The sequence below is a fragment of the Athene noctua genome, chromosome 5 (assembly GCF_965140245.1).
Source record: "Athene noctua chromosome 5, bAthNoc1.hap1.1, whole genome shotgun sequence".
NCBI lineage: Eukaryota > Metazoa > Chordata > Aves > Strigiformes > Strigidae > Athene > Athene noctua.
The window spans coordinates 8211959-8238927 of NC_134041.1; the positions used below are offsets into that span (position 1 = coordinate 8211959).

At 40.2% G+C, this 26969-nt stretch overlaps 1 protein-coding gene across 2 annotated transcripts in view; it reads right to left on the reverse strand.

Moving 5' to 3' along the window:
- ELAVL4 (ELAV like RNA binding protein 4) overlaps positions 1 to 26969 on the reverse strand; it is a 65203-nt gene that overhangs the window by 8005 nt on the left and 30229 nt on the right. For both annotated transcript variants that reach the window (XM_074906245.1, XM_074906244.1), the window contains exons 3-5: positions 12362 to 12465; positions 1817 to 1970; positions 1198 to 1423 (exon numbers count right to left, since the gene is read on the reverse strand). In XM_074906245.1, the coding sequence (XP_074762346.1) occupies positions 1198 to 1423; positions 1817 to 1970; positions 12362 to 12465 (484 nt within the window). The remainder of the gene's footprint in view (positions 1 to 1197; positions 1424 to 1816; positions 1971 to 12361; positions 12466 to 26969) is intronic.

Below are 26969 nucleotides of genomic sequence, written 5' to 3' on the forward strand. Positions count from 1 at the left end.
TTTAACTTGTCTACAAGTCTTAGAGAAAACCTTCATTTCCAGAGCTTGGTTTTAAAAAAACAAAAATCCACTTCCAATTTGTCTTTTTTATACAACATTAGTATGAAATTCTTGCAAATAATTCAACTGTTCACCTTATATTTACAATTAACTTAGAAATAAAATATTGCAATCCAGAATAGCTGGAACCAGAAAAATTCTTGATTTTAACTGCTTTAACATAACACGTTCTCCCCACTATATTACATGTATTTAGTATTAATCCTACATGATATGTCACCCTAAATGACCACCAAATTTGTAGAATATAATCATCTGCTTTCCATGGGAGCACAATAAAATCCTTCTATCTATTCAGTGATAACCTCAATGGATACAGCTGCGTGCTAAAGACACAAAGACACGTGTAAATTTAATGTATCCGATGACTGACTTTTAAAATTATCTTTAATTCATTAGCACTTTTCACCACTGAAAAACTACAATTACTTTTGAATAATTCTCTAAAGCCAGTATGCAACGCAGTTATGCAAATATGTCCGAGTTTTTTCTGAAGGCAGACTTTTTATTTGAATGCTAGGTTGCCTGAAAATCATCATCAAATACAGAAGTAATGAGAACATCAAGTATTGCTAACTCTGGCTTATACGTCCAATGGAAACAGTCTATTCAGAATGCAAGGCATAAAATATGCCCGAAAGTATCTGAAGAATCACAGCAAAGTCTAATACAAGGTCTCTTTATACTAAGAGCAGATATCTCAGGCTAATAAATTTAATGATACTGCTGCTGACTGGAACAGACTCAGCTTTTTTCCTGCTACCAATCCACTGTCATTAACATCAAAGTCTAAGCTGCATCAAAACTGTAATAATATAGCAGAAAATAAGAGCATTACCAAAAAATTGAGAAAGAACAGGATAGCCGCTGCTCATTTGATTATCAGTATAACTCTATTCTGTCCTTCCTTTTTCTGTGAGCCTTCATGAGATCTGATGGTACAGTACTTCAGCTGTTTTAGTAAATACAACATGACTACAGCTGTCAGCAGATTTTCCTCCTCATTCTCCAGGAAAGAATATTTAATTTTACAAAGTAAATCAGGTCAGCCTATGCAACTAAAGCATATTTTCCTGCATAGCACCTGCCCCACATTGTCGTCACTGGTGGAACTTCAGTTCTTTTCCAGGTAATTACCTGAATCTCTGAGCCTGGTGGTGAAGTGGTCCAGGGTAGCGTCTGTTGGGAGACTGATACAGCTGTGAAAGGAGTGCCTGGCTTGTTTTCTGGCTGGGGTTATTGGCAAACTTCACAGTAATTGGTTCTGTAGCACCACTAGGCTTCTGGCCATTTAGTCCCTTTATGGCTTCTTCTGCCTCTATTCTCTTATCAAAACGGATAAATCCCACACCTCGAGAAACCCCTAGGAAGTAAAAATATGTGAACAGATGAATATTTGTATGAACAGCCTCATCTATATAACAAACAAAGTGAATATTGGTTTTGACTTCATAGAATACATGGCTTGCGAATTAAGGGAAGTCCTATAAAGAAAAATGCTCTTCCCCATCTGTATTCTCCAAAATCAGCCGCTACCATATTTAATACAATGATTTTAAGTAAACAACATTCTGCATTTTGAGATTCCCTCATTAAAGAGGCAGCAGTTATGCCTCCAAACAGTTACGCTTATAAAGAACCGGGTACTGCATTTTATACTAAAAGTCATTGTCTTAAAACCCAACTGCCAGCAAGTGTTTACAGTTTTGCTATTTCCAGAAAAACATGCATATATCAAGAGAAGTTTTCTTTTAACCTGTGACTTGATCAACCAGAATCCGTGAGGTGATGATGCGCCCATATTGTGAGAATAACTGCTCTAATTCTTTCTGGGTCATTGTTTTCGGAAGGCCGCTGACATACAAGTTTGCATCTCTGATCGATGCTGAACTTGGACGGGCATACGACACCTACAGATTGAAGAAAAGGAAAGGCAGATTAGTGAACTAGAGGCACCCCTTGCATTTTAAACAGGTAGATTTTCTGTTCTTTCACAAGCAATAACCCTTGAGTTCAGGCGCTACCTGTTCTGCACAACCAGAGCCAGGAAAGGCTGGAAAAATAAACGAAGAGCTAGAGAGACCTTAAAAACAGACACAAGGGTTCTCTAAGTGCAGTCATGAAATAACTATTGTTCAGAGGTAAATTAACATGCAACTTCCTACACACAGCTTTGTAAGTTCACCCCCATCCGTTGTGGATTTATGGGTGATTTACTGTATCCAATGTGTAATAACCTTCAGACACAGCCGAAGTTCCAGCATGTTTTCCCTTTTCCCCCCTCTCCAAGTGCCTGAAAGAGATCAGGTTATTTGCAGAGTGATCTTTTGTGCTATCCCTCTTTGTGTTTCCATCCTGAGCTGGCAAGATCTGTTCTGGATGAACAGCAAAGTACTGGTGAAATTAGACTAAATGAACATCTGCTCAGGGAACTGTATACTGACACTCATTGTCATATCTCCAATTTATCATGAGAAGTTCCCTTGCACAATAATCCCAGAACCAAACCATAAAATGTTATGGCCAAGCAAACAAAATCTAGCTGAGGCACTGCATGTATGCTGCTTGGAAAATCATTAAATCAAGACTCAACTGCTCTTCTACCTATGAATCAGATTTATAATTATAATATGTGCATAAAAAGCCTTCTGCACTTTAAAAATAATATATACATTTAGAATACACATTTAACATAGTAAAAATACTTCCTGGATAAAGCCTAATGGCAAGTATTCAGCATGGATCATGAAGAATTATTCTTCATCACATCTGAAATAGCACTGGATCCAATCCTCAGTATTTTGCGCTTTATCTTGATTTATTTAAATATAAACAGATCGGTACATTCCCGCATTATGTCTTAAAAATGTGTCTTGAAAGGAAATGGGGGGGTCCCATCACAAATACAATGCATTCAGCAGTTGTCTTCCCCTCTTCCTGAACCTTAGCCCAAACACAAGTGATGTCAAAATGGATGTCTATGTTTTACGTGTCAAAGAGTTGTCTTTATGTGCTTCACACCTAAAAATAGATGTTGACTCAACACAGAAAATGATGTTAATGACTAATATTTGCTTCCAGTGTCTTCTCTGCATAATAGCAGACAAACTCTAAAATTGATTCTACATTTTAAGGTTTTTGGCAACTTCTTTAACTTACATGTTTGTACGTAACCTTTTAAATCTAACATTTACAGAGAAGGCCAGAGAGAGGAGGTGGAAAAACTCAGGGAAAGAAATGTGAAAAAGAGGTTAGATAAAACATTTGCCTCAACTGAGGCAAGCTCAGGCACCACACAAAGGCACAAGCAGATGTAACGAGCAGAGAAGCCTCCAGGTGCCGAGATCAGTGCTGAATAGAGAAGGATATTGGGGCAGAAACTATTCTGTGTCTCAGCAACTCGGGATCTCACAGCCCACGAGCTCCTGATGGGGTGCAGCATTTAAGTCACTTAATTACTGGTCCCAAACACTCTTATGATGCTCCAGGACCAGAACACACATGGCACCACCTGCCTTTCATGTAACTAAGATCAAGCCAGGTGCTTTGGGAAACCAGGGATAGCTACACTGTGCTTTCACCTGCAAGTACTGTGCTGAAAAATCACCGGCTTTGACTGTGCTTGCTTTGGTGGTCTCATTGTTGATGGCTTCTCATTTATACCCCGCGCCAGGGCATTTGGAAAAGCACTCTACAAATGTCTTACCTTGAGAGGGTACTGTAAGGGTTCAGACACCTACGGTTTAACCTGCTTTAGGAATAACAGTTTAAAAAACACTTACGAGCCTCTCTGGAGTGGGGGTAGGGACCTTACCTATTCCTCAAAACTGAGAGCTGCAAAATTAATAAAGTTCCTGGGAAAACAGCCAGGGGTTTCCTTTGGGTTTTCTCACTCTGGCACATTCATTAACCAAATGCCACATTACAAGGAAGATGAAAAGTACTGGAATATGCAAAAAAAATGACTGCCCAGAGCACCGAGTGCCTGACATTTTATATATATACTTTACATACAGAAAATGCTCCGCTTTTGTGGGCCATGCAGGCACAAAGTGGAAGGAGAGACTGCATGTACTCACAAATCCATCTACTCACAGCACACGTAAACACCTATCGCTGCTCAGCTCTAATTTTTATTTCTTCCTGCAATCAAACATTTAGGTTGCAGGGGAGCCTGGGCCAAAGAAAGAAGCTGCCAAAAGCAACTCAGCCGTCTTTAGTATCAAGGAGAAAAGGTTGAGAGCTGAACGGACTCAAGGCTAGTAATGTCAATTATTTATCTGCTTTTGAATCTTTTTGATCTTTCCTCTCGGTTCAGCCAATGACAAATCGATAGGTTGGGCTGTGCCATCCTGCTTTCAAGCTATTATTCAGTTAGTACTGAGGACGGGAAGTCTTCCTGTGTATAAGCTATTAAAGAAAGAAATTGCCAACCCTGACCCTCCACCAGACCAGAAGCTCCTTATGTTGTGAAAGTTAAAATGGGAGCCAAATGGCTCCCATTTTATCACTGAAAACTGCAAAGCACTGGGTGAGAACACTGCATTAATTCTTTATATTCACACTTGAGAATCATTTTTTTTTTTTGGTTCACGGCAGTGTTAGCACCCTGTAATCAAATAGGGTGTTGAAAAAGAAAAGAATATGGAAATCCAAGCCACCACAAAAAAAAAAATCAAATAAATGAGGTAGAGAACACCAAACTACTGTTTGAGCCAGGCATTTCTCAGCATTAAAGTGTATGTCCACTTGTATGACATTTGGAGGTCGAACAATGGTGTTATATTTCATTGCATAAGATCATTTAGGAGTTCTTCAGTCAAATTTGCAAGGAAGATAATAAAATATTGTGCAATTCATTTCATGGGTTGCTGGCCTCCGATGGTAGTTTCTATATATATATACACACTAACTGTGAAAAACATTTGCTAGGATATTTCTCATCTGACATTGAACATTAGCCTATGTAAGGGCTTCTCTTCAGTATAAACAGCTATTTCAAGAGTCTGCACCACTGTCTCCAAACACTACTGCAGAGTCATAAGGTCCATAATTTTGTATCTTCCATGGTAACGCACATTTTTGTTCAGGAGTGCAGAAAATACCTCCAAGTTAAAGTAATTATCTTCCCTATTGGTTTTGTACCCATTTTACCACATAAACTTCTTGCAAAATTTCTAACCTCGAGACTCTTCAGAAGGTAAATTGAAGCAGTCTGGTCTTTCCAAGTCAGAGCCCACAGCAAAGGCACCCAGAGGCATGAATGCATCCCATTTGTCTTACACAGGCTGGTGCTGGACATGTAACAGCAACCATTTGAACACTGACACTTAACCACTTCACTGCTGCTCACTGTGATAAATACCCTCAGCTCATATGCTAATTCTGGGCTTCTTAAACATTAATTCCATTTGTAGAAGCCTCCTCCCAAAATTCAACTCCTGTCTTGCTTCAAAGAGGAGCAGCATCATCCTTCCCTGAAACAATGTGCTCTGCCAGCAGGACCACCCTGCCCCCATCAAAACATCTGCTGACAAGCAATTTAGTAGCTCGCATCTTTCAAAAACTAAATTCCTCCACGGAGATGTCTGTCTTGCTCTGCATCTAGTGTTACTCACCTGAGGAACATGAGACTATCCAGGGCCTTTAATCAGTGCTGCATGGCAGCACAGGCACCCACGGGGTCACCAAACCATCCACCAGTGGTACCCGCAATCCCTGGGACACCTCTCCAGCCACAAGCAGGTAAGGTGCAGTCAGTGTTAAGTGACTCCCTGGGCAGCTTTCAAGAAAGTTTGTGCAGCATCCAAAATACTAAACTTCTTAGTGACCTTAATTCTGAAAGACTTTGCGTTGTCTCTTGGCGTGACACACTCCGAGATGTAGGATTTCTTGCATGACTTTTGGGGTGAGTCACTTCGCTTCTTTCTGCCTGAGGTCCAAACATGCAAAATGGGGACAAGCCTTCCTTCACTTGCTGCCTCTTATTCCACTGGTATGCACTGGAAGTGCTTTAACACGACCGGCTTGAAGAGCTTCACACGTGTAAATAAGCACAATCTCACTTGTTTCACACACAGAAGTAGAAATGAAAATCTGCTTAACACCAGAGGATGGGCTAGAGCCAGGAAAGACGCTTCCCCACAGCCACTTCCAGGCCCTCATCCATGCCCTAATTTTGCGCAAAACACAGATTTGAGAAACCCTCCTGTGAAAGCTATGTGCTTTGTCAGAACACACAAAAGCCCTCTGGTCCACAGGCTGAAGACCAGAATCTGGAATATTTTCACATCCGCTGCTTGCACTGCTTTGTCCTTTCTCTTCTCCAAGCCCTCGGCTAGGGGATAGAGGGGAGTGACAATGCACTTTACTGCTGAGTGGTAAATTTTACTGGGATTAATTATGATTGCAGGTAAGATACAGTGGTCTGTCCCATCATTTCAGGGAAGACATCCCTAGATAATAACCTAGAAGCACTCCAGCTTTATCAAGAGCAGGGCTAAGAAATAATTGCTCCAGCTCTGTGGAATGAAAAGGACTCACTGGCAAAACTGAAGCAGTTGAAAGAGAAATCTCGATTAAGAGAAGATGCACAAAACTAACAGGTAAAGACACTCTGGTGCCTGCTGAAAGCAGCAGAGCCAAATTTTAACCTTCAAACACAGCACCGAAAGGTCCTTCGAGCCGCAGCTTCACTATGGGCACAAAGGGTGGAGAACGATTTGTTAACAAGCACTACCAAGTCCAAAAGGTTACACAGACAAGAGTCTCCTAAAGAGCAAAACCGAAGTAAATTTAGTTGAGGCTTTCCAGATCTGTGGTATCTTTCAAGTTTCTTGTCTAAGGCTTTGTCCTGGGGTGCAGCAGTCACAGCAGATGACCCCTCTGATGACTAACTCTGAGCTACCACAAAGCAGAACAAGCAATTACCTTAATTTTAAAACAACTGCATCCCAGATCTGCAGCTTGCAAATGCTTCTAATCTGAATTTTCAGGGAAGGAAAGGAGTACACGCTTTTTACACTTCTACCCTCTACAAAGCTTTGCTGGAGCTCGGGGGAAACGCAGCCCAGCGTTCCTGAAGGCAGCTGACAACCGGGAGAGCGCAGGGGGTGCGGCACAGGCTGTGCCCCTGAACCCACGGGGGTCCAATGCACCTGCATACATGGGAAACAAACACAAATCCCTCTCTGCCACAGCCCAACACGCTCAGCTCCTCCCAGTATCTCCCACCCCCCAGACCCTCCATCATCTCTCCCTCACAGAACTAAGCCATCTCTATGCTTTCCCCCCCTGTATTTTGTTTTCCCCAGCTCCCCACAAATCACAGTATCCCCAGATCTCCCCATACACCCTCTCCCCTTACCACCTGGCCTTACACAACATCCCATTTCTTCACTGGGAAAAGCAGCTGCAGGTGGTGGACATTCAGCTCAGGGGAGGCTACAGGAGAATACGGGTGGAACACACAGGGTTTTCAGCAGAGTACCGCACCAAGGGCACCCAACACCAGAGCTCTGGTACCGTAACTATCCCTTTCTGGCTGCAATTCAAACTGCTGGGTTTAACTCCTCTCCCAGGCAGGCTGGGATGGGGTGCAGAGGATGCAGCTCTTCCCTATCGTTTGCTGCCACAGCCTTCCTCCTCCCTACCTTGTGCCTCCTGCTCCTCCTGTACCGCTGAGCACAACTGGAAGGCAATCTTTGAAAAATGACTTCACAGAATGGATAAATCTGAGGTTACTGTTACTTGTTATCCTACTTGGTTTGCAGTTTTGCAGACAATTACAAGAATTAACATGGACAGGTTTATAGCCTAGATTTTATAGAAATATCTAGCATTTTGAAAAACACCAGACAAACCAAGATAAACAGGAAGATCTTTGAGCAGTAACATTACTACTTCATTTCCAAAAGACAGGAGTACTTTCTCCCACAGCCCTATTCACTGTTTTTAAAGTAGGCCCATTCAGCCCTATCAATCAAAATATGAGAGTAAAGCAGAAATAAATATTCTGAACTAACAATAGGAAGCGTTAAAATAGCAGGAGCTATGTTATTTATTCATTTAAGTGAGAATTAAAATAGTTAGAGAAAGCCTCTGACCACAGAGGAATGATCCTATCTGTTTGGTATTTTATCATCCCATAGCTTTGATGGATTTAAAAACTGGAAGGCATCAATGGCTTGGAGAACCCAGATTCCTTTTCCCCTCACTGGAGACTTCTCCCTTTGCTCCAGCAGCATCACAGCGTGCTGCCTGCTCCTGTGAGGGGAAAAAAAAGAAACAAACCTATTTCTCAGGCAACAGAGAAAAGGAAGGAGAGTGGGACACAAAACTGCACTTCAGGGGGTCATTGGCTCTTTTTAGATTTCAAACTTCCTTTCAAAACTCTGTTCTGCCCTTGTTCCAGCATCCCCACAACATGAAGCCAGGTCACCTGAATCCCCGTGTAAATTGTAAAATGCTTCCTTTGCATCCTTTCAGAGGTTGTCCTTTTTTCAGGGCAAACCAGCACAGTTTAAGCAATCTGTACCCCATGCATCATGCATCTTATTTTCCTTAGAATATCTGATGCAACTGAATTGCCAGGCAATCTTCAAAAGCAGCAGTGACCTTTCATATGCTTTTATGGATGGGCAAATTTAATTTCTAAAAATAGATTCAATTTCTGGAATATGTATTTATTTCAACACATGCTGTATTTTCCCTCATTCTAAGCTGTTTTGTAGAATTATGTCAAGCTTTAGCTGTAAAAATAAAGTGAAGCCCTTCTCCCTCGCAAGATGATGATGCTACGAAATGGCGTAAATAAAACATGCACTACAATCAGCTGAGAAGGAACATAACGTGTATAACCTATTACCACCAAACGCACAACACTTCCTTCAAATGCTTTCCCCAAACAGATATTCTGTAAATAGTCACCTCTCGACTTTGACTTGAAAGGGCATCATTGACTTAAATAAAATGCACATGAATATTTTAGCTGCTACAGTGAAAAGGGATTATTTATTGTAACAATGAAATAATAAAAAAAAACTTTCTTCAGTTATTTTAGTCTGCACATCTGAGAGCAGACTGTGCCTAGCTGTTTTGCTGATCCTGCTATAAAACCAGTTCCTCCTGTGACTGCATGGCTGTTTTGCAAGGCATCAGGAGAGAGAGAACATTAAGCTGCCACAAAAATGTTACTGAAGTGAAAAGGACAGAATTTGGGGACACATGCAGAGCATATATATAGTTTATTTTAAAACAGGAATTAAGCCTTGTATGGTCAAAAAATGAGTGCAAACATCACCCCCCCAGAGCCAGCTCATGTTCAGTCTAGGTACAAGGGACAGCAGAGACCATGACCGTTTGAACAAGGAAACGGGACACAGCCAGCAGGACCAAGGTGACCTTGGCAAGCAGAAGTAAGTTGCTCCTGTAAAAGGGCTTTCACAGATTCTGCATTTCAACTTTCCATCAAAACAGCTTCCAAACAAAAGGGTAGCCAGAGAAACGCTCCCTGAAGGGCTGCAGCTACCCAGCATACATGGGCAGAGGCCAAGGTTCAGCCCATCCATCCATCCCTAGGACATCACAGATTCTTTCTGGGGCGTAAAGAACCACCACACTCATGAAGAAAACAGAATAAAGTAATGCTCAATACTGTTCCGTTCAATGTTATTCTAGTACTTCATTAAATATTTTTTAGCCTACAAAACTATATGCCACCAAATCCCTTCCTATATGTTCGTTTGAAATAGGCTTTTTTAATGCACTGAAAGTGCATTTTTAACAACTGTAGAGGGCATCTAGCTAGACTAAAGGAATCTGCTCAGATAATACATATAGTAATTCCATGAATTAAAATACTTCTACCTTATAATGAATCACAGTGAGATGCTGGAAAGGGGTGTATGGGGCAACAGGCAAGCCAGGAGACTTCAGTGGTGCCGAGTATGATTTTGCATCACTTTGCAACCCTTTGGAAACTAGGGACATCTCTGGCAACACGGGCGCTGCCAGGAGCAGTAAAAACACATGATTCACCACTCAGCATGAACACTGGGAAACCTCCATCCCCATCACACAGTACCAGGGAAGCAGACCTAATTTATTAAGATTTCTAAGAGCAAAACATAATTAAAAATACAAAAAAACCAAGGGGGTAAGGTGAGGCAATTGCAATTCTGCAATTAAAAATTGGGTTGGAAATTGCCAATTAGACATCCATGTGTCCAAGGCTCCCTTGGGTTAGTTTTAAGGAACTGCATAAACACTTGAAAACAGTTTTATTTAAAAAAGCTTACGCCTATCTTCCCAATTGCTGAACAAATTACCCAGCTCCTGTGCATGTACGTTAGGTCAACCCCTTTGCTTATTATTTTTTTTTTAACAGCTTTCAAGAGCCCAACAAAATGTCATGTATTCTATAAACATTTACTAGCTATTAATAACTTGAAAACCCTAAACCTAACAAGCATTTGTACTCATAAAATCTACACCAAGTTAAAAAAAATTGAGGAAAAAACTTTTGGCAAGTATTTTTAGCATGGGACGTTCCTGGATAACAAGAATTTACTGTACATGATAAAAAGGAAGGCATAAGCTTTTACATTTATCTCACATGAGAAATGAAAATAATAGTTGAGGTGGGCTGGAGTTTTTGGAGGCCTTTTTGTACCTTATGTTTCCTGTAACCATAGCAGATTATGAATACAATAGCATTGCTCTGGCTCACAAAATCAGAAACAGGAGACAAAGCAGCATAGGTACTTTGGAGAAGAAATGTAGTGTCTATCCTAACGCTGAATGACGTCCAAAATATAAAAATGCTGCATTAAGAACTGATCTAGATTTTTCAAGTTCCACTGAGTTTTTAATAAAGTATTTAGACGATAGGTTAGTACTCTCAAAATATAATTTTTCTGATAATGTGCCTTTAAAAGCAATCTGGAGAGCAACTTACTGCTCAACTTTTCACTGTAAGCAGAAACTGTTGAGTCCAAGCATGTATTTCCACCTGCAGCAGTAGATAAGACGGTAGATTCTGCTGCTTTGCCTTACATATTCCTCTAAGATCTTCTATTTAACTCTACAAAACCATGCTGCAAGCATTTTGACACATGTCCCACATACATATCCTATGGGATGTAACCTGGCTGGTCTGAGGGAAGTTTGGAAGTAGCTGTCTCTAATCCACACAGCTATAACAACACTTCCATAACCCTCAGCTAGGAACTTCTGCTTTTCACTAATCAAACAGACCAGGGAAAAACTTGCTTGAAACAATCTTTAGAGATACACAGGAATCTAAAAAATATTTTTGCTTTAGGGAATACCACTGTGTCCAAACCAAAACCTTTAGGTCATAAAGAGTAAATACAAATAAGGTACTGACCATAGTTTATCTTTTTGCAAGATGCAAAAATCACTGGTATTATTTGAACGAATATTTTAAAAAGTAAAAATTATATTTTCATACTCTTAACATTTTGGGCTTTGAAATACAAATTAAAGACAGAAGAAAAATTAAGGAAATTGTACAAATCAATAGCCAGCATTCAAATATGATCAAAGCAGTTTCAGGTAACTTGAATCAGATCTACTGCTTGTTATCCTTCAATTTTTTGATTCACATGCATTCAACTGTATTATGTCAGAATTCGAGATGGGAAAATCTTCCATAAGCTGTTTCAAAAAAGCTTTAGCAGCCATGCAGTAAAAAATGTGACAGCGTAGAAACTTGCTTTTCTTGTGAGACCACTAAAGAAGGTTGTTGAATAACTAATGGTCTATTACAACAATGAAATGAGAGAGTTCAGTGGGATCTCTAATCCCTCCAGCTTTTGAAAGAATAAATCAAACTAAGGATGTGGAAATTGAGAAAAAATGTTTGGTGGGTTTTTTTGAGAATGACATTCTAACTTGAGAAACATACTTTTAACGCCTAATGTGTCACTAAAAGAGAGTTTTGTGTCAAGGTATTTCTTATTAAAACACAAGAAAAATGTGTAACATGGATACAGTGTCACATACTTCACCTCTGCTTATGGATAACAGTATCACTACGGCTGCTTTATTCTACATTTAAGCCTCACTGCAATACTTTAAGGAGCCTTGTGCTACTTTCCCCCCTTCAACAACAGCAGCAATTTCAGAGGAGTTTCATCCTCTGTGCATCCTCCCACTGTTCCAAGGAGGAGTTGTTAGTCAAGTGCCCCTTACAATGGAGGTTAAAATAGTGAAGGAACTGTCAGAAACGGTTTTTCCACTTCCCAAACTGAGCAAAATGTGTTTTGTATTATCTTACCTTTATGGTTTTGGTCTGGAGTCTGAGTCCATTTAAAGTGTTAATGGCTTTCTCTGCATCCTTTGGATCAATATAATTAACGAATCCATACCCTAAACTCTGCCCTGTTGAAACACAAGAAACAAAGAAAAAAAGGACTCAGTATTTTTTTTTTTTTTTTAAGCACAGGAACTTCCAAGAGTGGAAACACAATTTTCTTATACACTTCATTTCATCTCTGCTCTCCCCTATGGTCTCTATGCTGTTCTTCACCATTTCATTATCTCCTTAATACAGTGCAAGACAAGATAAACATTTAAAATTGCTGCTCTTAAGATCCTAACTTTAAAAACAAAAAGCAACCTCCTACCCTGCTTTCCCCAGAAGTTTACTAAAAAGCACATATAAGGCTTGAAAGCAGTAGTAGTTTCTAATAAACGTAACTGGTTGACCTGCCGTAGCAGTAATGAGGCCACCTCTTAAAAATGATAAGCACCCCTCCCCACACACATAATTTTGCTACTGTTTATAAACAAGTTCCTAAGTGTTTAAAATGCAAAAATTAGGAAACAGTGTTTTAACACCAACCTTGAAGCAGCTGACAGAAATACAGCCACCTTTACATCTCATTTTATTGCTCAGTGGTAAATAGGAGAAAGGACAGATCAAATCGCACCGTATTTAAAGCTTTCCTCTGTGTATTGGAGATGATGGCAAAACCAAAACAGTACAACTGCTGCTGCACACAGGATGGCAGGAGCCCACTTTAGCAGCCAAAATAATTTCAACAGCTTCTGTTTTACTAGCAAGATCTGTGTTTGTGTTTGCAGTAGAAAGAGGAGACCTGATTAATAACGGGGATAAGTAACATGGAGCCGAGAGGCCACGCTGTCAGCACTACAGACACCCGTGCACACAGCGCAGGGACAGAGCCCTGGGTCTGCAACGGGCTGTGAAAACCCAAACCAGAGAGGTACCTTTTCCCGACTGCCAAGAAACAGTTTTGCAGCATCAATTCTATTAATGCAATGTGACAGACAGCCACTTCCAGTTCCCTCCCTTCTCAAGCCTCCTACTGAAGTTATTTTGCACATTTGGAAAACACAGCAATTCTTATGATTATCTTTTTTTTAAGGCACATACACAGATAATCAAATTTCAAGAATAAGCGAGCCCAAGCAGGCAGGCGAGCAGTCCCTTATTTCAACCACGCTCTCTCTCATACACCCTTCAGTGTATCTGGAGAACAGCAAGCGAGAGACAACCTGCCTCTGGGCACTGATGTGCAGGGGATCTAAGTGCTCCTGCTCACAGGCAGCAAGAAAGGAAAAAGACATGTGGAAAATCCCTCTCAAGGAGAAGGGCAAGCACTTGTGGAAGAAGATTCCTATCTGCAGGAGCAAAGGGCAACCCAGCTCCTGCTCACCAGGAGAAAGTGGAGGCTGGGAAAGCAGCTGCACACCAAGTGCCTTGATGTACCCTGGAGGCACAGATCCTGCCTCCCAAGCACAAAGCTTTGTTTCTTTGTCTCCTGGACTACAAAAAAGCATCTGTGTGTTTCTCAAAGTCAGAAGCCACCAAAAATACAGCATTTGCTGTAACACAAATACAGGGAGCGCTTCTGTCTTACAACATCAGATCAAAGCACTAAAAGCTGCTAACTATGTGATGGAAGACCTTAAAAATCCATGGAAACACTGCAGTTCATGCCTAAAATGCCCACATGCAGGCACAGGTATAAGAAATAGCTGTTTTTATGTACACTATATCCAGGGAGCAATTCCATCCAATCAATTTAACTTCAGAAAAAAAGTATAAAAACATATCCAGTCTTCCTGGAGAGCTGAATTAAAATAAAAAAAAATATTCTCACCCAAGTTACACGACATTAACCAACAATGAGCTGAAGTCTGACAGAGGATGAAGCCTGGAGCAAAAATACTGTAAAGATACTTTCCATGCTATGCCGAAATATTTTATACATCTCCAATCCCTGTGCCACTGAACACATCAAATCCTTAATATATTTAATCCTAAACAGTCCTAGGCATAAGGACTTCTCTAGAAATTCTCCTCTAGGAAGCAAACCTCTTTTACAGAGGAAGGGAGACAAGGATCAGGGCTTGGATAACCAGAGTTCATGTCCCTACTTTTCCCATTAACCATCTATTGACCTTCAGATAACAGGAGTAGCTGAAGCAAGGCCTTGGGATTTATGTCAGTCTGTCTTAACAGGGGCTTCCACATCCAGCCACTGTTACTGTCACAGCACATGGACTGACCAGCCTCTACAATGTATACAATGATTTTTATTAATTCCTCATAGGAACATTCTCATTTCTTTAAGGAAGAGACCATGGATACAAACCCACAGACAACACAAGCGGTAGCGAAGGAAATAATGGCAATACAAGAAAAGAATGATATGAAAATTTCCTAGACCATTCACTCCTTTCCTTGGAGTTCTCCAGTAATGTTGTTCAAATTACCTAGATACCATCATCTGATTCTCACTACCAACTGGAAAATTCTCTCCAAGGTGAAGGGTAAGGAGTACCAACATGATGACCAAAGCTGTCTGCATGCATGCCTACAGCACCTGGTTTAAAGAGAACAATTACCTTGTTCTAAGCAAAAATTGTATGACAACAGGCACACAGAAACATGATTGTGTTCCTGAACATCAAATACATAAAACTTGTAACAGAATTTAAGGCTTGTTACTCAGAAGCTATTGGTTATGACTTCCTATCAGTTACATTAATAGCTGTATTGGCTGTACTGTATTCTCACAAAAAATGGTGAGTCTGTTCAACATTCTGAGCACTGAATTTCTGTTAATTCAAGAAAATCCCCTTTTATCTTAAAAAACCTCCTCAAATCCCACACCCTTTGCAGCCTACTGAAATCTTGGTGCAATTGTTTCAATCAGAAAATCTCTGTTGCTGCTTTCTGCCATATGCCTCACTTCATACCAGTGAAGTTGAAGGAAGAAAAAAAATTCAGTTAAGAGCTTTCCACTTCAGGGATATTTTTTGTTTGGTTTATTTTGTATTTTCAAGCACTTCCTCTAAAAAACATCATTTAATGGAGACAGACACCTCCTCCCCCCAAAAAATCCCTTGAAAAAATGAACCCAAAAAAAAATAGTTTGTGAAAAGCTTTATGACTGCTGGCAGACATAATAAAGCTTTAGTGTGCTAAACATTTACAGCTAAGAAACCAAAAAAATTATATATCCAGCTAAAAATATTATTTTAAATTACTCTCAAGAGCAATACACCTTATGTCAGACAGAACACAGACTCTAGATATGAGATAACTAAAAATTGTTACTGGTAGAAAATGGAGAAGGATTTTTTCCAGAATACAGTGAAGCAGTATGAACTTTCATGTATGGTTTTTTTTCCATCGTGTGCTCTTATTGCATGTACTCGAAAAGGGTAACATTTCTTTGGACGCAATCTGGCAGCACGAAGCAAGCAGCTGGACCTCTCAGTGGGATCCCACACAGACACTGAAGTTCATTCCCATGCTACACTTCCCAGGAACAGCACTGTAAATAGTAAATATTTTCTGTGATTTGGAACCCAATAGTGCATTGCATGCTGCGATTCAGTAGGGCAGGCAAGAGATATTTCTAGATGATCCTAAAACAACACCTTGATATATCACTATTACCATTGCTCTTTCTGAATGTTTTATGTAGCTTGCAGAAAATGTGTTGTCGACCTCCTATGATGTGGTGAAGAACAGGTCTAAAAGCAATAACAGGGTTAAAAATTATCAACGACTCGACAGTCTTAAAACACATGCAAAGCCAAGCCCAAGCTGGTAATGCATGTATTTCGTATTTGCATGTATTTCATATATTCGATTGAAGGATCCATTTCAGAGCCGAAAAATCACCAAGATTAAAACAAACCATGAGAAAGGATATGGAAAAAACCCTCAATACACCCTGTTTCTAAACATTTATACATAACACCCAAAAGCCTGCAACTATGAAAAAGGCAGCGCTAATTAAAGACCTGTACCTGCCTTTGTAAACCAGTCTGTTTAGGCCAATTCCATGTTTAGATTAAGAGATAAAGGGGAAACAGAAACTAGTCTAAATTGAAAAAAAAAAATCACAGGAAACAAGAGAAACAAGCAAAAACCCACCTAGAAAAAAGTCTCTGGCTAGTAAAGGTTTGAGTAACAAAAGCTTTTTTTTGGATTACAGAAAAAAGATCCCTTAACATTCACGCTGACTCATCAGCAGATAGTAACAGTACAGAGAAAAGAGACATGTTATATACACCTGAAGAAGCTATATGAAGTACTAACTAGCAACCCAAGTGGATGTTAAGCAGGAGCTCCTAAAATTATACACATTTAAATGAGATGATCTGGATTACTTGCACAGAATAGATTCCAAAAAAAAAGGGGAAAACGGCACTCTTGTGATTTTCAGTAATTCTTGCAGCACTGAACAAATTCCAGGAGCATAGGGGAAAGACAATTTTGCACTGAAATTCAAAGAGGGAGGACTGGATAACCCAAGTAATTACTGGTCCATCAGTCTAATGCTGAGCAAGGCAAAATTACAGAATATTCAATACCGGACTCTCATAATAAAGAATTAAGAGGAGTAATAAAATCAATGTCAATCAAATTAGGTCTATGGAAAATAGATTCTGTCAAACTAAACTGACATACTTCTTGATGAGATTACAAGTTTGCCTTACAAATTTTAAGAATGTCGATTTAATAGCATTGATATACTTGGTCTTCTATAAAGCACTTGATTTGGTGCTGCTTATTAATTGACTGAACCAAAATTAACATGGCACATATTAAATGGATTAAAAAAAATAAAATCAGCCAACAGATATCTAACTGGGAATTGTGAATAGAAAATCACCAGAAAGATGTTTTTCTACAGGTCTCAGGAAACAGATATTGGCCCTAAGCTTTTTACTTCCATGGATGAGTGGAAAAAACCAAATTCCTTGCTTCTGAAGATTATCAACTGCAGAAAGGCAGGATGAGAGGGTAAGAACAAAGAGGACAGAGCGAAGGTGCAAAGTAATTTTAATCTCCTCAGTAAACTACAAATATATACATTTAGATAGCACAAACCCAAGATTATATCCCGACAAACCAAGTTAACTGTGACATACTTTCCAAATGGGAAATGAAAGACTCCGATACAGGATGGATAATCAACCACATCTCAGCTTGCAATGGTGCTAAAGGGGCTAAAGTGATTCTTCTTTGCATAAAAGCCACATGCTCATGCTCAAAAAGGGAAAGAAAAATTGCTGCTTCTGATCTGACTGCGTGCTTCGCTGCCGAGGTACCATGCCCAGTGCTGGTGTATGTGCTTCAAGATACTGATGCCTTGGTGATGGTGTCATGAGAATAGACTATAGTACTGAAAAACTCTTTCAATCGAAACTGGGGTCAATCTGTCTACCTTATCAAAAAAGGTTAAAGTGAACCTTAACAGTACTACATTAGTCTTCATCTGAAGTACAGATTGATTTTTTTTTTTTTAAATAATGCCCATCCAGCAGATAAAACATGGAGTTATGTATCCCAAGTCCCACTGCTTGGCAGTTGAAATAAGAGAAACCAGACTAGAAACAAAACAAACGCTGTTTTCCTGGGAAGGCATTTGCTCTGTTTTTGACACTGAAGGTAACATTATTTTAGCTACCTACCAACCATTTTGTCAGTTCTTCTACCGCTGGAAGTTCTGAAAGTTCAGACTTATCTTTCAGAAAGCTATGCTGTAGCTCAAGTACAAATTAATCCAGGAAAGGTTTTGGTGAGATGTGCTAAGTGCTCAATAATCTCTTCTACTCTGAAACTCTACAAATACACTGTTCCTGGTGGTTGTTCTCCATACAGCTCCTACCGCAATCACTCCCACAGGGAAAGTAGAAGGAAACTATTTTCTCAGACAAATTTGAAGCCTTTCTATTGCTGGAAACTATTCTAAAAGCAACTTATAGAATAGTACAACTTTTAATTGCTGATCTGTGACCAGATAAGTTAAAAGTAGTTTTAGAAACAGCCTTTTTGTCTTGAAAATATGTTATTCTGGAAGGCAAAGTCACATTAAAGGACTATGGTCAGGACTATAAACATTCACTCATGAAAACAAGCACAGAATAGGACAGCAACAGTGCAAGCTGCCTTAAATTGTGGTTTTGTTGTCCCCTGCCCAAATGTAAAACCTAATTAAAGCTGCCCGCCTGACAGCCGTAACATGAACACCACTGAGCACCGATGCTTTTCTCTGACACAATCCCTTCCTTCAGAAGTAGGCCACGTCTGACAGCTCATCTCATATTAGCCAGGCAGAAGCCGTCAGACAGTAACAGCCTTCAGTCACTCTGAGTTTGGGACCAAAAGATAAAATAGTGCTCACCATGATTTCTCCAAGCCTCCCAGCTCCAATTTTTGCCTGTTCCAACCTTGCCAAACATTCAGGGATTAAACCAGTGCCAGGGTGAGCTTCTATCAAAGCAGCTGAGCTCAACTTGCTGTCCACCTGTGACTCTTCCAAGAGACCTGAACATGCTCTCAACCTTCCCTAACAGTTCTCTAACTGGGGATGTTCCTAATAAATACCACCTATGGATGGCTAGTAAGGAAAGCAGCAAGAGATGGGCAAGAGACTCATCATGCTTTCCAGCTTCTAAATAGCAGTAGCAGAAGAGACATTCAAGGTAAGCCCTGCTCCAGCTGGTAGTCCCATTGCAGAGCACAACCCTGTGAGCCTCCAAACCATTTCAGAAGTGTTTTAAACACATTCTTGGAAGGACAAAGAATGACTGCAACTTGTATGAAAAACTATGAAGTAGGGACCTTCAGAAAAGGTTACATAAATACCCTTGAGAAAATACATTCAAAAATGTACCAAGAGGGTCAAGTGAATTGCCTGCTTTTTTTGTTGTTATTTTGTTTCTATGACAGTTATCAACAAATAGAGCCGTTTACCTAAAAAAGGAGGTAAGCTATGGAGAGAAGATTCAGATCAAGGGCAAAGGAGATCTGATCATAAGACCATTTCAAACTCAGTGCTCCATATCAGCTGCTTTTTTCATACCGGTAACAACAGTCTCATTCATAGTCCATGCCTTTATCAAGGAGAAGACTTGCTGTCACCCCAGCAATGCACCTTACTGTCAGAGAAGCAGCAAAGCAGGGAGGAAGGAGCTTCTGCACACCGTGTCCCCAGGACCAATTAAGCCAATGCCATCACCATCACAATTCACTGTAATCCAACTATGAAGGTAATTTGTTCTTTGCTTAGCACAACTCTATCACAGCATCCATTTAGTCTATCACTTATTTAGAATATAGACTCCTTATATTTGTACAGGCTTGGACATAATACATGTTATACATGAAAGTATCCTCCTATTACAATATAAGTATGACTTTTGCAAGAGTTTAGGGAAAAATGTCTCAAAGCAAAAATTAGAGAAGGATGAGTAATAAAAATCTTGGGTTTTGCCTTTCACAGGCAGATAACTGAATCCAAGTTTTGTTTGGGAACCTTCCATCAAATTACTGTATGTCAGTGTCCTTGTTAGTTCTTTTGAGAAGATCCTCCTTCTAGATTAGGAAAAGTCACCTGTAATTAAATGAAATTGAATCTAGAGCCCCAGATATGCCTTGATGCTACAGTGCACCTACAATTGAGGAACACAATTTATCCTTGGTTAAAAACAGCTATCAGCAGAATGACTGCCAGTAGATTCTTTTTCTTATGATCCTACTGAGAAAATCCAGGTTCCAGACTTACACTGGGATCCACTTACAACAGATCCCCTCCTAAAAATCCATGTTTACAGTTTAACAAATAAGTACGCAAACTCCAACCTCAGGGAAAATCCCTGTGTTCCACAGGCTGAAGCCTAGCTCTGGCTAGAGTACCTGTAAAGGTGTACATGCTGACACAAACCTGCTCAGATGGGACAAGATTCCTCAAGCAAACTCTTTCTTCCCCATAGGCATCAGAGCCCAAATAGCAAAGGCTGCCCCCCCCCCCCCCCCCCCCCCCCCCCCCAGGAACCTGCAGGGGGAAAACTCCTGTCACTGCCTTAATCCTGGCAGTGCCAAAGAGACTGAGATAAAAGCTTATTTGCAGAGGAGATGGGCCTTTTTGGGGGGCTCGAGGGGAGTCATGAGTTTCACAATGAGCTCCCACAGGAGCTCCACGCACACAGATTTAATAAAGGCCAAGTGGAAGGGGCTTCTTTGCACCAGGCCTTCTCCAACAGAGACACTGCTACGTGATTAAAAAAACCCCAAAGGAAGCCCTTGCAAACAGCATGCTACATCCCACGTAAAACTCTCCCTCGGGGAGAGGGTAAGAGGGAAAATGAACCAGACATACAGACACCACTCACTCAATTTTAATATCTGAATGGGAAGTGCCAGATACCATGACAACAAGCCTAGGAAAAAAAAGGAATAAAACAAAGCATTACCCAAAATGTGAAACAAATCCTATGAATGTAGCTAAAGCAATCAGATGATTAGTGCTAGTGAGGTGACTGCAACCCCTCCACATCTCTGTCTGGAAGAGAACAACCAGGACCTGAACACTGTCATCTCAAACCCAAAGCAAGACCCTCCCTAAATCCAAGTGCAAGCTCCCCACAACAGAAAGCAACATCATTCAACTAGCTCCTTGCAGAGCTAGAAAGCTTGACTTAACGAGGCAGTGCTAGAGGAGACTGAGTTTTGTCCTCCCCTGTAGTTTTGACAAATCCCTTAGTGTAACTTAGTGTCTTGATTTTCAGAGATGCTGAAGCAGTAGCAGTTCTCTTCTAAATTAAATACTGATTGACAGTAGCTGCTATCCCTCAAAATTAGATACAGTAGTGATTCTCATTCTGGAATAGCCCCACACATCCATCCACATGCACCCAAAACATGGAGCATGCTTTGACAGAGCCTGCTGCTGCCCAGCACCACTCAATCCTTTCAAAAAAATCCTACTCCCACAGACATTTCAAAAACATGCAACTACTCCATTTTAAACTTGACCACACAAGCAATATAAAACATACCTAACTCTCATAAATAGTGCCTTACAGTCTCTTAAAGGCTTCTAGCATTTCAGATGTTCTGTATCTCACCTGAAACAAGATTCTGCTCTTACCTGCATACTACACAGTTTTAAGTCAGCTGTGTAATTCCTGTACTTGAGGACATGGACTAATCTGCATGCAAACCTTAAGTGGCAGTTTAAGACAGATGTTGCTGACTTGGCGGGAGACTTCCGCAGTTCCCATTACTGTAGCATGGAAGCATTTTATCTATGTAACACACCTTTCCTCAAACATTACTGAGGAAAGCACTTTTACTCCTATTTGGAGAAGGGAAACCAAAAGACATCAAGATTTCCAGGATGAACTTGGACAGCGTAACAGTCACTCAAACAGGGATCTAAAACTGCATCTCCTCCACCCTAAGACAGAAACCTTATTATTGGACCAGTGTGAGTTGTGCATGGTATCTTGTAAACAACATGCACATTTAATGCTGCAGAACATATTCTCCTCCTGTTTTTCTACTTTTATCAACTTTCTTTAAATGTACAACTGGATTTTAAGCATGGGTTGGGTCCATACTACTGCAAAAAACTGATTAAGTACATTATCAGAAGCTACTGCTCCTGACATACATAAGACAACTGAGTTTCATTTCTGAACAAATATCTGGATTCCTCCCCAAAGTTGACATCTCTTGGTTCCCTTCTTTTCATCTTCTCCTCCCTTGTCCTTCAAGGAGCACAGAGCCTCTGAATCAGCAGCTGTTCTGAGAAGAGCACGGCTGCACTCCTCCCCGCTTGGTCCCAGAACAGAATAGGGACTGTACTATAAAAATCTAGTGTTCTGGGGACAGGCATGAATGGACAAGAAACAGCCATGACTTGTCTATCACAAATAGTAAATTCAACACTGAAGAAGAGACAAATTAAACACAAGAATACAGACATTAGAAACAAACAGGCCAAGTTAAAACAATATTCAGTAAGAAAAAAAGAAACAGACCCAGAAAAAAAGGGACATACCAGCACATAAAAAATCACAAGCAGCATTGTGAAAAGAAGTCTGCAGCAGAAATTAAAGAAGTTGCTACATTACATAAAGCATGCAATATATGAAAGGGAGGAATCCTTTTACATCCCAAATAGGCCAATGTCACATCATGGAAGGGATATACAGCATCACTGCACCAGTCATACATAAAGAATGGTGAAGAGTGCACTCAACTATAACAAGAAATTATGTCCTGGAGATAAATAAAGCAACAAACTGAAGGCAAATTTCAGCAACCACCAGGTTTTTAAGTCAAGAATGACTTAAGTCTTGAGACTACCTTAAGATACAGGATTAGAAGTGTCCAGTGTGTTAAAACATTAAAATATGCTAACGTTTGGTAAAATTGTGACTAAAAGGAGATGCAAAAGCCTATAGATACTTCAAATGTGTAAAGACTATGACTGGATATGAAATATTACAGTGTGCTACTTAATACCATTATCATGAGAGGATGAAATTGAGACAGTAAAAAAATGACACAGTCTGAAACCAAAGAAAAAGGCAGTGTGAAGCAGCAGGTCATGGAAAAGGTACACATTTTATTACAGCAGACTTATTTTCCCTTCCTGTATCACATCCCAAATACTAGTATTTCTGAAATTCAGATGGAAGTGGAAAGCAACTTAAAAATAATAGTGAACAATGGAGTAGAAAAGCAAAGCAAAAGAAACAGTGATTTTTCACTGCTCAGGCTTCAAAGTAACCTTAAATTCAGATCACAGTGATCCCATTCTGTACCATGTGCACAATTTGGTGCAAATGTGCCAAATTTTTGCACAAAAAAAAGTGATGCCAGGAACCCAGAGTCAAAGCTTAGGAGAAGACCCACTATTCGAGAAGATGATAGTAATGAGTGGTGGAGTGATGGTGAGAAAAGTAGAAGACAGAGCCACAATAGAGCCTGTGCACTGACCAAGGTCCCCACTTTTATGATGGGTCTGAGAACTGCACAGGCAGAGTGAAAATTAGTTGTGGCTTAACGAAGTGAACTTGGTTTATAGGAGAGAGATTTTTGTTAAAAGGCCAAGAACATGCTCTCTTGCTGAGAAGAACTACACAAGCAGAAGAATTAGGAAAGGCAAGGCACAGTTAGGATATGAAAACCCAGTGCGCATCCTCAAATCTTGAAGCATTTTATGTAGAAATAGTGCCAATAACATTTCCAGTCTAAAGGAAATAGCAGAAGCACACAAAACCAGAGAAAAACAAGAGTTTGTTTTGCAAAACAAGGATATTAAATAGGACATAACATACTGCAGCAACAATAACTGAAGCCTGGCTGACTACAAATTCAAAAAGCCTTATTAATTTTGTCATTAAATGATTTAATTCAGCAACATTTAAGGTTTTGTACCTCAGCCTCTGTCAAACAACAAAAACCAAAAAAGCAACAACACTAAAATTTCACAGTAATTCTGAACAATGACTCAGAATACCTATTCTGCCTCAAACAGACTACTAATTAAACTCTGAGCTCTACTAACCAGTTTTTCCAATGCACAGCGAAAAGTAATTTGTTAGGGACCGGAATAGAAAATTTAATATTAACAACACAACCTGTGTCTGCAGCATTTTTAATCTGATCAGCAAAAACGTAAATAAAAGCTGCAACCTGACAGCTAAGAAGGTTAATCTGTAATAGTTAGATTTACGTAGATTACTTTACACAGCATCTGGAAAGATGCTGAGAAAAGTAAAGCCACTTTATCATATTCTGAAATGTGCTACCTGTAAAAATTTTGCTATCCATCAATACTTGAGACCGCAGTGAGCCTACTTAATAAATTTGCTTTGCCTTTAAAGACAGAACTTTCAAGAACTTTAAAGCAAGAACAGGAATTTAACTATGTTTCAAATGTCTATAAGATTCCTTTTAGGTACTTGCAGGTAATAGCAGTAATGAAAACTGCTTAAAGGAGAAAATATTATGACTTTGTTGTGTGCACATACTACTTAGTTCTACCACTTACTATCTTGATAATCTTGTTGAAAAGAACATCAACATGAATATACTCCTTGATGAATATTCTCCACACTGAAAAGCAAGTATTTTCCCTTTTAAAGGTGGCAGATTTCATCTGTATCAGCCAACACCTTCCCCTATGACACTATCCACATATATGACACTGGATGCATCATGTGTAGATGTCATGACTACAAGCTGTTCTTGCTGGCTGACCACCGCCAAACCCAGTGGAAGTTTTATGATATACAACTCCTGTAGAAAGGCTTTTCACAATATTGAACATGTAGGTCATGAACAGAGGAGAGGGAGAATATACTTATTTTCCCTTTTGTCTCCAGTTTGGCAGAGTACCTAAACACACCTTACCTAGAACAAACAAGGATCACAATCCCACCAATAAACAAAACTAACTAAAGCAGCTATTCCAGTGTAGTGGAAAGCATAAGCGGAAAAAAAATGTTACCCGTCAAGATCAAGTTGTTCATGTTCGGGGTTGCAGGATTTTATTTTTATTTAAGACAGTAGGAAAACATTTAGAGAAAAAAGTAGAGAAATGGGAGAAATACGTACTGGTAAATAGAAATGACACAGATACAGCATGTAGGAGAACAGAGGAGTCTAAAAAAGGAACTGCTGAAGAATACTTCTTGTTACATGTCCTATCTTCTCATGCCCTACCTACCATCCTCACAACAGGGAAAGCTAAAACACCCCCTACATCTAACCATCAGCATCCTAAGGAATAGGCAGGCAGCCTCATTTTGTGGACCCTAGAATGCTGTAGCAAGAGGAAGCCCGTAGGTGCTTTAAAAATGCATGTGAGCACAGACAATTATCCATACAGGGAAGCAGGCACATTAGACCTTCTACCGCAGGAACAGCAGCCCCTCTAGTACAGTAACAATTAATCATGCTGGTGATGCTGCCATTTGTTTGCTTGCAGGTGAGTATGACGCAGCTTTTTGTCCATCTGCTTTTGCAACACCCCTTAAAAACCCATCTAACTGAAAAAAGCCAGTCTGGGCTCTTGTGAATAAAAAGAATAAAAACATTCATTTTTCTTCCCCTCAAGCTGATATATTCCACTGATTAAGCAGATACTGAGAGTCATAAGAACAACAGTACTGGGTCAGAGCAGAAGTCTGCCTACTCCAATATCCTGTCTCCAGCAGCACCTGCAAGTCAGTAACTTGCACTGAAATTCCTAGCAGGGATAAGTAGGAGCATCTGCAATGTCAATGACAGATCCTCCTCAGAAAGAATGGAGAACAGCAGCTATGTCCAACAAACCCCAGCAGTGAGTCTGCCAACACAGAGCCAGTGAGCAAAGCCAAAGAAATGGACTCAGACTGTAGTGACATGATGCCTTTTTCCCTTCTTTACCTCTTTTTTAGAATCAAAGTCTCACAGGGATGAGAGGGAGCACAAGACTGCAGCATCACCAAAATGAAAAACATGGCACCTGGACAAAACCTGCCTAAACAAGCATGCAAAGATGCAAAAGGGAATGAACAAGACTCAGGCTGTACCACAAATGGTTTAAAAAGTCAGAGGCTGCAATACCCTATCAGTGACCACACCAGAACAAAGCACAGGACACAAAGTAGGATGCTGCTGAAATCTAAAGATGTATGCTTGCCTGTTGGCAAAGGCAGAGCATCAGAGCAACTTCCAATAGCCAACAGATTACTGAGAAGCTTGTCAGCACTGACGATAAGCACAGAATTACCACTGAGCTGCATACAAAGGCTGCTGGTCTCCTAATTCAGGCAGCAAAAGAAACTATCCTTTAAGCAGGAGAAAAGAATAGACAGTGAACAGCATTAAGGATGTGTAGGTGTAGAAAACAGTGGTAAATCCCTCTCTCCATATATTCTTGTGCATAACATAACTAGAAATTAACACCTCTTAACCCTAAGGCAAATTAAGATGATACCCTGAATTTCAAAGCATTGGGATTGAACTGCTGGAGTTTTCTGGGAGCAAGAGAGAAGGAAAGGATTTGAGGCACAGCAGTCGATATTCCAAAAGGAATTCTGCCCTCTACAGATGGCATCTCACTTGACAAAGAAAACAGGATGCTTGATCATGTAAATAGGTCCTTGTTCAAGTCACAGTTAAAATAACTCCCAGAGCAAAGAAGATCTGAAGGATGGGGTCTAAGTGAATTGAGTCTGAAGACATACTTTGTTTCATCAGTATAGGGACTGCACAAACTGAGCTAGCAGAAAGACAGGTGTGCTGAGGACATGTACTCCCATGGGCAGCAGATCCCAATACTGATTTGAAGACCTCAGGCTGACCATTCCTACAAGTCAAGGTAAAGATCTTGCAGGGCTCCTCCGGCTGTAGAGAAAAGCACCTGCATGCTGCTGATGTGATGACAGATCAGCTCTGCAACAAAGAAGGTGCAAGAACTTACCAGCTCACTGAGTCTGAGAAACAAGGTCAAATAACCCTGGTCACAAGTTTGCTAAACATCATCTTAAAAGCCAAGAAGAAATTCCTAACAGCACTAGTAAAAAGCAGTTGTGTGAAAAGGGAGAAT